This window comes from Mustela nigripes, chromosome 5 (assembly GCF_022355385.1).
Source record: "Mustela nigripes isolate SB6536 chromosome 5, MUSNIG.SB6536, whole genome shotgun sequence".
Classification (NCBI taxonomy): Eukaryota; Metazoa; Chordata; class Mammalia; order Carnivora; family Mustelidae; genus Mustela; species Mustela nigripes.
The window spans coordinates 108,927,640-108,940,350 of NC_081561.1; the positions used below are offsets into that span (position 1 = coordinate 108,927,640).

A 12,711-nucleotide genomic window follows, 5' to 3' on the forward strand; every position below is an offset into this window, starting at 1 on the left:
CATCAGGCCCTCTGCTTAGCAGGGAGCCTGCTTCCCACCCACCCCCACCTCTGTCTGTCTCTCTGCCTACTCTTGATTTCTCTCTCCCTGTCAAATAAATAAATAAAATCTTTAAAAAAATAAAATAAAATCACAGGCCTGCCTTGCTGAGCATCTGATCTCTGAGTTAACTCCTCAAAGTTGTTTTTTTGTACTTCCTTTTCTCTAGATCCATAAATCTTTCAAAAACCCCAAATATAACAGTTTTCAAGTGCAAAGAGAATGTCTCTGTTGTGAGATGAGATGGCAGAGTGTATAAACACAAGTCATGTGTAATTCAGAAACTACTTGTTTTTAAATTAGAAAGGAAATTTGAGAGTACATTTTATAGAATGCTATTTATCAACACATAAAAATTTAACCTTTGAAAGAAACTTTCTTGAAAGTTTTAGATAGGATTCTCTGAAGGTATGGGGTAGATAGAGTTTTTTGTTTTTGTTTTTTAGGGTTAAAGATCATCTATTTTGTGCTTCAACTAAACCCCTTTTTAAATCTCTTGGATTAGATTGTCTTGAATTAATCTCTGAAGTTTTCAGATTAAAATCTGAAGTTTTCAGATTAAGTTACTTTTCATATCCTTTGCAATTATCTTGGAATTCTAAATTAAATATGCTGAAACATACAAGTAATGTTCCTAACACCCAGGAATTGTATTTGTCAAACTTAAACTTGTCTTATAACCCCAAACAGAATTACAATTTAAGATTTATAAAAGGTGCTGCATTTATGAGGCTCATTGTTGAGATCTTAGAATTCATTTTCTAAAGCAGAGTTATAGTAATGTTCCCTTAGTGTAGAATTGGTGACACAAATTAAAGTTCTTTGTTAGAGGAGTAGTTTATCATAGATTATATGCATTAATTACAGTCTGTGAATTAAGTAATGGTAGAAAGAAAAAATGGGAGAACTGGCAGAAGTAACCTACATAGAAAAGCATGTGCATATTTGTCAAAGGAGACTACGTGTTCTACTTAAGCTCCATTTAATTAAATCATGTGTTGTGAACATATAATAGCTTAAAAGATACTGATAAATAATAATGATGAAAATACTTCATTTCTCTAGTAATTCACATAGTTAAAACTTTTGTGTATAAGAAAGGATTCAGGAAAGTAATTTTTCCTAACCTAATCATAAAGTGGCAGAAAATATGTGGTATTTTGTATCTGGTTGTAAAGATAACAGGTACTAACCAAATTCCTCCAAAGCTGGTCATACATACGTAGCTATTCATACGTTACTACAGATAGTTCCTTTTTTTCTAAAATTAGAGAGTAACCTTATTAGTTGTCAAAACCGAATTACAAATGTGTTCCTGGCAGTCTAGAATTTTGAGGAGGGGATGGCAGGTAGAAGACAGTTTGACGACTTTTGATTATTTCCAACATGCCAGTGTTTGATTTAAATTGAACTCAAAATTGCCTTTTAACAGGAAGAACTTTAAATAGAAAGATTATTATTGTACTGTACTTGGCAATATGGGATTATAGAGAGCTTTGATTCTTCTTCTCAAAACCTTCGAGGGATGCCTGGGTGTCTCAGTTAAGTGTCTGCCTTCAATTCAAGTCATGATCCCAGGGTCCTGGAACTGAGTCCCGAGTCAGGCTCCTTGCTCAGCAAGGTGCCCGCTTCTCACTCTACCTGCCCCTCCCCCCTGCTTGTGTTCACGCACTCTTTCTCTCTGACAAATAAAGTATTTAAAAAGAAAAAAAGAAAAAAAAAACCCTTGGAGATTTACAATTTGGGGGATCATCCTGCTGTGAAATAAAGGCTGTCAATGGTTAAAATTACCCTTACTCTTTAAGTGATCAGGCATTTATTGTTCTCAAATTTTAGAATGAAAGGGTTGATGTCAAAGATGAGATTGCCCTTCTCCATTAGCTTTTCCAGTGGTCCTACTCACTGTATACTTCTTAACCATCTGTGTCTGTTAAATTCCTTTAATCTGATGCTTGAGACCAGAACCTAAATTTCAAAAGAAAAAATTAGTTTCATGAGAGTTATTCAACTAAGGTTTTCTGGATCACTCTTTAGCTAATTGGAATACCCTACTTATGAGCACTCCAGTTTTCAGAATTTTACTATTAAGTTTAAAATAATTGGAAAATACATGGATATATACGTGAAAAGCAGGTATAATTTACTGTTAATTGTAGGATTTAGGTAGTGGGTATATGGGTGTTCACTGTAAAATTATTTTTTACTAGAGTTTTGTAACAAAATGTTAATAGAATTTGGGAAGATTAAAGATGCTTTACTAGTTCACTCCAACATTACATGTCAGTTGAGTACATGCCAATAATTCTAAAAGCTTACATGTAGCATACAACACAAATTATCTTCTGAGGTTGTAAACTGTAAATCTCCTGAATGTTTTCCTTTGCACTTTCAGGTAGTCTGGTTAGTTGGTAATCACACTTCTAATAGAACAACTCTAATTAATGACTGAAAAACCAAAGCCACTGTAAATAACTGAAAGAGGAAAATGTATTTGATGTATTTAAGCATTGGCTTATTTGGGAAATGTGACAGTCAACATTTAATGTTAATGTTGACAAAATGTTAACGCTTGAAGATGCTCTAATTAGGGAGAATAAAGAGGTGGATGGAAACATATTCTGAAAGGGATTTATAATAACTGCCCATGGTTTGAGAGAAAAGTTAAATTGTCTAAAGTGGAACAACTTGAACTTCAAGCAGTGAAAAGAAATATGTATGTAAGAGAAGAAAGGGGATGGCTGAAGGGGTGGTTAGCATTGAAGTGCTTTGGGAGTAGGAGGGCACAAAGGTGTAAAACTCTTTTAACTCTTGGTTGGTTCCTACACTTTAAGGCCTTTAATGCTGAATTAATACCAGTGGTGCTAATGGAGAGCTAAAAGTGTTTAAAATTACTCCTTAAAAGATGTAGTTCCACCTTCTGTGATGGAAAATATTCATATAAAAGCCATAACCTTTTAGTCAAAATAGAGGGTGGAAAAAGTATGGTTGACAGAACCTCTTAATGAGTTATATTTGACTACTAACAGGCAGGTCAGACCTTTGTATAAAGTGCTTTTATATGAGATATTTTAGAATAAAAATTTTCATGCATCATGTTTTTAAGTGGTATTAAAAAGAAAAAACCCTCATTTAGTGGATTATATGGTAAGAGATGGGAATTACAATACCAAAAATGGTTTGACTTTATATATCCATTAAAAATTGTAAGGAATATCTTAACAAAACTAGAACATTAGTATTTTTAATTTAGCTACATGTAATATTTTAAGGCCAACATTTGAAAGTTTACTGACAATGCTGAATATCAACGTTTTTCTGTAAGGTTCTTACGAAATTGTATAAGTATTTCATAATGTGTTAAACTTAAATAATATGTCTTCTCATTTTTAAAATAGAAGATCTCCCAGGAGAATCTGACCAGTTACATAGCTTAGGTCAATTTTGAAAACGTCTTCAACAGAATACTTTTCTCAAGTTGTGAAATATTATTTTCACAAAACAGATAGTGCCTCACCAATGTAACAGAAATGAGTCTAATCCTGCTCCCCAAAAGCTGTTACAATATATTTACTTAATTCACTATTAAAAGAAATAGGCTATCACTTGGTTCTTGGAAGACTACTTTTTATTTTTTAATTTTTTTTATTTTCAGTGTAACAGTATTCATTGTTTTTGCACCACACCCAGTGCTCCCTGCAATCCGTGCCCTAATACGCACCACTTTGTTCCCCCACCCTCCAACCCGCCCTGCCCCTTCAAACCCCTCAGATTGCTTTTCAGAGTCCATAGTCTCTCATGGTTCACCTCCCCTTCCAATTTCCCTCAACTCCCTTCTCCTAACTCCCATTGTCCTCCATGCTATTTGTTATGCTTCACAAATAAGTGAAACCATATGATAATTGACTCTCTCTGCTTATTTCACTCAGCATAAAAAAATATGGAACGCTTCACGAATTTGCGTGTCATCCTTGTGCAGGGCCCATGCTAATCTTCTCTGTATCGTTCCAATTTTAGTTTATGTACTGCCAAAGCGAACACAGGACTACTTTATTTTAAAGGATTGATTGATTGATTGATTGAGGGAGAGCCCATGTGAGCCCCAGCCAGGATGCTGGGGGTGTGGGAGGTGGAGACGCAGGCAGAGGGAGAGAGGCAGGCCAAGCCAGACTTGACCCAGGCCCCTGATACATCATGACCTGAACTGAAATCAAGATTTGGACACTTAACCAACTGAGCCACCCAGGCGCCCTTGGAAAACTGTTTTATTTTATTTATTTATTTATTTTTTTGGTGCAAAATGGTGGTTTATTAAAGCACGGGGACAGGACCCGTGGGCAGGAAGAGCTGCTGCCGACTGTTTTATTTTTATTTTTAATTTTTTTTTAAAGATTTTGTTTATTTGACAGAGAGAGATCACAAGTAGGCAGAGAGGCAGGCAGAGAGAGAGGAAGGGAAGCAGGCCCCCTGCTGAGCAGAGAGCCCGATGCAGGGCTTGATCCAAGGACCCTGAGATCATGACCTAAGCCGAAGGCATCGGCTTAACCCACTGAGCCACCCAGGCGCCCGGAAGATTGTTTTATACTGAGATTTTTCTTGAAACTAGAGTCAACTTAACAGCATTTTAAGTCTATATCATCAGCATAAGCTAAGAAAACTAGAATGTAGTTATTTCTTTAGAAAACAGGTGGTCTTAGCAGAGTATTCCCATTTTTCCTCAATCTACCTTTATGAAGCCCTTTAGTTCATACAATTACAAACTAGAAGTTATTTTGCTCCGTGTTTCAGTTACACTTTTTCTGAGAAACTACTCACTGTACACATAAGATCAAACAGTAATGAACATGCAATCAACCTCGACCCTTTAAGTTTTTGGCCAGTGTTCTGAAAGAACCTGAAACCTGCCAATATAGTAAGATATTCTTGATTTTAATCTGTAATCTTTTTACTATAAACATGGAAGTTGAATATGGTTTTTGAATTTATGAACCATATACTTAAAATCACCTTTAAAAAAAAAAAAAAAAGATTTTGTTTGAGATAAAGAGCATGGCAGGGGAGGATTAGGGGGCCAGGGGCAAGGGAGTAGGCTCTCCACTGAGGAGGGGTCCTCAGATGACCCGGGGCTCCATCCCAGGATCCTGGGATTATCACCTGAGCCAAAGGCAGATGCTTAACTCACTGAGCCACCCAGGTACCCCCAAATCACCAAAATCACCTTTTATTTATTTTTAAGATTTTGTCAGAGAGGGAGAGAGCGTGCACAAGCAGGGGGTGCAGCAGGCAGGAGAAGCAGGCTCCCCACTGATCAAGGAGCCTTATGCAGGACTCCATCCCAGGATGCTGGGATCATGACCTCAGCCAAAGGCAGACATTTAACTGACTGAACCACCCAGGCATCCCATAATCACTTACTTTTAGAAGACAGTAACTGTCCATCTACTTTGCACCCACCTACCTCCACAGGTTGATACTATTTAGTTCCGTTAAGTTCAGAGTTGGCAGTATATTCCTAGAATTTAAGATTCATATAGCCCTTTCCCCCAAACAGAATAAAAACATTATAGTTTTGGGGAGAAAATACTAATGATGGGGTATAATAGTTTATATATTTTTAAAATATTTTATTTATTTATTTGACAGAGAGAGAGAAGGAACACAAGCAGGGGGAGGAGAAGCAGGCTTCCAGCTGAGCAGGGATCCCCATGTGGGCCTTGATCCCAGGACCCCAGGAACGTCACCGGAGCCAAAGACAGACACTTAACGACTGAGCCACCCAGGCGCCCTAAGTGTGTATTTTTTATTTCAATTTTTCACGACTTAAGTAAAAAAATCATATGTCATTATATTGAGAGAAGCTGAATCAACCTGTAATGTCTGACTCTATCAGAGAGTGTATTTCCAAAAAAGTTTCTTGACTGAATTATCTTCATATTTAATTTCTTAATTTTATAAACATCTTTTTGAAGGTATACAAGACAAATTTTCCAGAAGGCCTAAATTGACCTTATAAACCAATGCCAGAATTCATGATATGATCATAAATGCCCTATTCATCAAGGGAGGGATTTAGATGCTAAAGTGCATAATCATCATTTAATGCTTGAAAATGTTTTCTAGCCAAATATAGGTTAAGTTCTGACTCCAAAAGCCATGTCTCACTAAACCACTGGTTTTTAAACTCTTGCAAGTCATGGACTTGTTTGAAAATCTACAGGGCCTAGACCTTCAAGTTTTGGTTCCATGATGCCAAATTAACATCTCTGCACCACATCATACTAAATACTGTGTGTGTGTGTGTGTGTGTGTGTGCACGCACGCACGTATTTTTTTTCCTCGTATTTTTTTTTTTCCTAAGTAAACTGTGCCCTCTACCCTTGGTGTGGGACTACCACACCAAGATCAAGAGTCATCCTCTACCAACTGAGCTAGTCAAGTGCTCCTAAGTAGCATATATTTATCTACATACAAATACTCCAGATACTCTACCACCTGTATGGAAAACAAATATTAATATTTAATTCTAAGAAATTAAAATTTTAATCGAGTTTAGAGGAAGTGCAGAAATATTTCTAAATACTTCAGATTTTTACTAATTTTGCCTCTTGGAATGGGATGAGAATCAAGGCAGACATTCTTATGTGTAATCCAACAGTTGCATTTCAAGTAAACACTACAAATAATATATAAAGTCCTGAAACTAGTTTTAAGATTTACTTGAGACCAAGAGAGAGAAAACTCACAAGCACAAGTGGGGAGGAGGATTAGTGGGAGAGGGAAAAACAGACTCCCTACTGAGCAGGAAGCCCAACTTGGGGCTCCGTCCCAGGACCCCGAGATCAGGACCTCAGCTGAAGTCAGATGTTTAACTGACTGAGCCACCCAGGTGTCCTGAAATTAGTTCTGTTCATTTAAAAATAAGTTTAGCCTAGTGCAAGATGAAATCCTAGGCTTCAAATTTAAAAAAAATGGTTTATTCCACTGTTTGCAGCTCCAAGTATCAGCTGCTATACAGAAATTATTCTTAAAGATTATATTTGAGAATATATTTATTTGAGAAAGAGTGAGCAAGAGAGCAGAAGCAGGGGGGGTGGGTGGGTAGAGTGAGAGGGAGAAGCAGATTCCTCACTGAGGAGGGATCCTGACATGGGGTGCAATCCCAAGACTCCTGGATCGTGACCTGAGCTGAAGGCAGACACTTACTTAACTGACTAAGCCACCCAGGTGCCCCCAAAAATTATTTGTGTATTATTTATGGGGAGAAAGAAAACAAATAGTTGTAGTGGCCATTTTATTTTTTTTTTTATACTGACTTATCCTCTGACCCTGAACAAATGTAGACAGCTAGTTCTCTATACTAAATTTGGAAGTACCTGAGTAAATATATTATCTTTAAAGGAAATGATCACAGATGTGTGAAACATTTGCTTTATTTAGTAACAGTCTTATCCTAAGTATCCTCTCCTAAATGGTCCAAGAAACAATTCTATAACAAAAGTGAATCCTAGAAGAGATGTACCCAGAAGACAATTTCTCAAGGAATCAGGACAATTGTCAATTTCCACTTAGTCACAGAACCCATTTACACTGAAAGCTTATAATCATTTATTTTTCTAATTCTATTCTCTCCTTTCCCTCTAAACATTATCTCAGTTTAGCATATATCTGTCAAAGCATCACAGTCAGGGAGGGGCAAGTCCGGAGCCCAGCCACTGCCCACTCCCAAGTCTAATAGTATGTGTTATGTGACCTAGTGGGTATCACTGAGCCTCTCTGCATCCCCTTTCCTTATCTGCAGTGGTATTTATCTCATAGATCTGTTGTGATGATGAGTAAATAATGTAAAACTTACAGAGCAGTGCCAAGTAAATGTTCAAAAGAGTCTCAACTAATATCATTCCAATTTTTCCATCAAATCAAATAGTATCCTCCTAAGCAGCCTGAAGATTACAATGGAAAACCAAATCAGAGGTAAATTAAAGGGTAAAAATCTTCAGAAATACTGCTATATTAAATTTTTACTAAGATATAATCAAATGCAAAGTATAGACACTATAATCAATTCCTACTTAGTATTTCAAATAACAGTATTTCAGGTAACTGTGTGGATAAACCCAAACATTTATTTAGAAAATATAAAACATTACTATTAATATTTGTCTGTTCTTTCTTTGGACTATCCTTTAGATTTTCAACAGTGCCACACAATTTTATGACTAAGTTTTATTACAGTTGAACACTTCAAAGAGTTGTAGTTTTGAAGTTAATTCTATTAATGATTAAAGAAAGTGTATTCAGAAGGTACTGTACAGTTTACATGAATTTATGGTACTTGTCCAAATATTACCAGCATATAAATTATTTTGTAAAGCTGTTTCTTACATAGGGTCTAAAATGCAACGAAAAGTGGAATTAGTATTAAAAAAAAAAAAATAGAAGCAACACTGGCTCCTATATGCCAAAAATATAAGACAGATTTTTTTTCTTAAGCACTCTAGTCACAAATATTAACTATATGGGCTGAGAACTTTTAATTTTCAATATACTTCAACAAAGTACACAAGTAGAACTCTATAAATATATCCCCTATAATAATCATATGCAAAACCATTTTATCACAAATACTACCAAAACCTTCTGAAAAACGTAAACTACACATTTTTAAAGAAATTCTCAGTTTTAACAACTACAAAAGCAATATCAATAAAGTTATTTGGTTTATAAAAATGAAGAGCATGTAAAGTAAATCTGAATGCCACAAAGCTTATTGAGGATGCAGTCTTGAATTCTTTAATACAAGATACTAAACACTTTCAAAAATAACAGGACTTACTCTACACAATTTAAAGTCTTGAGCTGGAACTCCAAAAAGAAAAAACTAAGTAGTGGATGAAAGTACATATGTAGAAATAATGTTAAAAAAGCTTTTTATACAAAATGTACCACTCTTCAAATGTATAAGGCTTAATATGAGTATTTTTGGATAATGAGTCCTGCACATAATTTTTAGAGAAGTAGTCTCCAACCATTCAAAACTCAGTGTTTTTTAAAACATTTTTCTATTTCTGAAAGTGAATGAACACGGTACAGGATGCAACTTAATGTCAATTTATCTATACTGTTCCACACAGTAAAAATAAAAGCTTTTTTTGAGCTCAGGAAAGAATGTATTTTTTGAACACTTGATCTCTAGATAAATTCTACTTTTAGGAATGTCAGAATTTTGTAATATGAACTAATATCCACTAGGAACTGGCCCAAGTTTAAACAGAAGATACAAGAGAGTCATCAAGGTATGAAATAGTTTAAGTCTGCCCTATGTAATTATACAGTTATAATTACTTTTTACATGAAAGTAAAAGTGCTTTAAAGTAAAAAATATTTTTGTAAAAGGTATCATTAATATTACTAATACTTCATATCCAAGTAGGATTTTCCACATTAGTTTCATTTTACCCAATTCCCTTGAAAAGTATCCTTCTGCCACAATGTAAACAAAAAAACGGTCCATAAACTGGTGACATATCAGACACATCATAATTTGTGGTATGGGCCCTTTCAATGGAGACCAAGTCTTTATTACCCCAAAACTAGAGATTTTATTTGTTGCACATGCCCAAAGTAACTCACATTTTCTATAAGCCTTGAAGAATTTTTATTTAACATAATGAGAGGTTTAATAACACATTCAAGACTATGTAGCACTCTTCTGTGGCTGTTCACCAGCTGTTTTTATGACGATAACTCCGAGATCTGGAATGTGATCGAAAATGAGAGTGTTTTGCTGTTTGTGCTTTAACTTCAGAATTGGTATACCCCTTGGGAGATTTACAGGGGGATCTTGCTATGGAGTCAGAATGTCTTCCATGTGATCTTGATTTTGTTCCTGAGCTAGTCTGCTTTTGAGGTGAACTTGATTGTGATTTTCCAATTGACTTGGACCTTTTTGGTAAGGACTTGGACCTTGACCGTCCTCTAGAACCAGAATTCCTTCTTGGAGTTCTTGACTGCCTTGCTGAGGTAGACCGCCGTGGTAGTGATTTGGAGCGAGATTTAGATTGGCTATAAGAAAATCGCCTGTGTCGAGACCTGCAAACATTATGAATGTTAAGAGTATATATTTCACACAAAAACATTTAATGAAAAGTTAGGAAACAGCAATTTCAGGAATTTATACACTTTATATTAGTTATGTTTTTCCTGGATAAACTAAAAGAAACAATTTTAATTTTATTTTGCATGCTTTTAGTTCAAACATAAGTAACAAGTTTGTAATATTTGTTATACTAGAATCTGTGACCAAATCTGCCTTGCTAGATTTATCTTATGATATAGGTCAGTTCTGAAAAATGCCCTGCATGTTTAATCTGGGTTATACAACTCCCAAGAGGTACGAAAATCTGAAGGAAAGGAAAAAAAAAAAGAAGAAGAAAAGAGAAAGAGAGTAATTAAAGTCTGTCAAATAATGCTTATAAAGACAAACACAAAATCTAGATGTAGGACTTTTGAATCCTGCCATGATAGAAAAATGAGTATTAGACTAACCTTCCTGTGGGAAACAACTATATAAAGAAGCTAAATAACATTATAAAACAACTATTTAAAGGTATTGTAGAATAATCAACCCTAGGAGAACTTGGGGGGTTACAAGCCATGGCTCTTTTATCTAAGACCATTTTCCAAGTGCTGACGGGGGAAACTGAACCCAACCAGAAAATGGCTATCTGACTAAGCTGGAGAGACAAGTTAGGATTCAGATTTACCAAAATGGTTGGTACTAAAGAGGCAAAATCTCAAGGAGGGAATGGCAGACTGAAAAATCTCCTAAACATTTCCTATAAATTCTCTTCAAGTCATTGGCCATCTTTTAAGCTGTGCAAGTACAGGATCAGACTCCAAGAAGTCAGCAAAAATAGCAGTTGGAAGATTCAGGAATTAAGCTGAAATTCTATCAGACACACAGTGCTGGGGAGAAAAGCTGGAGTTTAAGCCACCAAAAGGTCAAGGAACTTAAGAGTAACAATTCAGGCTTTCAGTTAAGAACCCATGAGGACCATATCCTACAGGTAAGGACCACACCCTAAAAGTAAGTATAAAGCTAAATAAATCAGCCTTAACCATGCCTCAAACCAAGCCTCGAGAGGATCAAGGTGATCTGCCAATATTCCACCTGCTAGAAGAAAACAACTTTCTTTGGAGGGTACCACCCAAAGTGTTTCAAGTTTTCATCAACAATGTCCAACATTCAATAAAGAAATTATGAGGTATGTAAAACAGATAAAAATTACTAAAAGCTAAGGAAATAAAAGACCAAAATAAAACCCAAAACCCAGATGCAAAGTAATATAGATATTGGCATTATTCAGACAGGAATTTTAAAAAATTACTATGACTAGTATGCTCAAGGAAGTAAGAAGAAAAGACAGGCAAACAGATTTAAAAAGAGAGACATCCAAGAAAATACTGGAATCTATAGAAAGAAACAAATGGACATTTTAGAACTGAAAATGTATTTCTGAAATTTAAGTCATTAGATCAATATAACAGCAATCTAGATACAGAAGAAGAAAAAATGAACTAAACTGTAAAACAACATTAATACTGAAACACAAGGAAAGAAAAGAAATTTTAAGAAATCCATAACAGAATGTAAGAGATAATACAGAACATAATCACACAGTCAAAAAGAAAAACTGAATGAGGCAGAAGCAATATTTAAAGAGAGAACGACCTAGAATTTTCCCAAATTGGTGAAAGGTATCAACTCACAATTTCAAGACACTCAGTAAACCCTGGAGAATAAGACACATTACCTTTATTTAATTAATTAACTATTTACTTTTTTACGGTCCTGTTAAAATAAGGCCTCGAAAAAGTGGTTTAAGAGACAGTTTTCCTTTCCATGGAAATCTTTTAGTGAAAGGTTAAAGATTTATATGATTTGAAGAGAAACCAGAATTTAAGACACAATACCTTCAAAGAAGCAACATTAAGACTGACAGCTGACTATAAATATCAAGAAATAGAAAAGTATTATTTTTAAAAGCAGGGGAAAGGGGTGCCTGCTTTGCTCAGTTAGCAGAGCATGCAACTCTTGATCTCAGCATCATGAGTTCAGGCCCCATACTCGGTGTAGAGATTATTTACTTACATACACATATACATACACACACACATACATACATACATACATACAAAAAAAGTCCCTGCCAACCCAGAATTCTATCCTCAGCAAAAAAAATCCTTCAAAAGTGAATATAAAGTGAAGATTTTTCAGATGAACAAAAGCTGAAAGAATTCACTGCCAGCAGACTTCTACTGTAAGAAATACTAAAACTTCTTGGGGCGCCTGGGTGGCTCAGTGGGTTAAAGCCTCTGCCTTCGGCTCAGGTCATGGTCTCAGGGTCCTGGGATCGAGCCCCACATCGGGCTCTCTGCTCAGCGGGGAGCCTGCTTCCTCCTCTCTCTCTGCCTGCCTCTCTGCCTAACTTGTGATCTCTATCAAATAAATAAAAAAAAATCTTAAAAAAAAAAAAAGAAATACTAAAACTTCTTTAAGATGAAAGAAAATAATCTCAGATAGAAGCATGGAATTAGGGGCACCTGGGTGGCTCAGTGGTTAAGCCTCTGCCTTCGGCTCAGGTCATGATCCCAGGGTCCTGGGATCGAGCCCTT

General features: G+C 35.7%; 1 protein-coding gene and 2 non-coding genes across 4 annotated transcripts in view; all 3 read right to left on the minus strand.

The window, feature by feature from the left end:
- Nucleotides 1–3,970: 3,970 nt before the first annotated feature.
- Nucleotides 3,971–4,077, minus strand: LOC132018818 (U6 spliceosomal RNA). The gene has a single exon (XR_009404600.1). It is a non-coding gene; the product is annotated as a U6 spliceosomal RNA (small nuclear RNA).
- Nucleotides 4,078–7,448: 3,371 nt separating this feature from the next.
- SRSF12 (serine and arginine rich splicing factor 12) overlaps nt 7,449–12,711 on the minus strand; it is a 20,347-nt gene continuing 15,084 nt past the window's right edge. For both annotated transcript variants that reach the window (XM_059401046.1, XM_059401045.1), the window contains exon 5: nt 7,449–10,125. In XM_059401046.1, the coding sequence (XP_059257029.1) occupies nt 9,756–10,125 (370 nt within the window). In that variant the 3' untranslated portion in view covers nt 7,449–9,755. The remainder of the gene's footprint in view (nt 10,126–12,711) is intronic.
- LOC132018813 (U5 spliceosomal RNA) lies at nt 11,884–11,997 on the minus strand. The gene has a single exon (XR_009404595.1). It is a non-coding gene; the product is annotated as a U5 spliceosomal RNA (small nuclear RNA).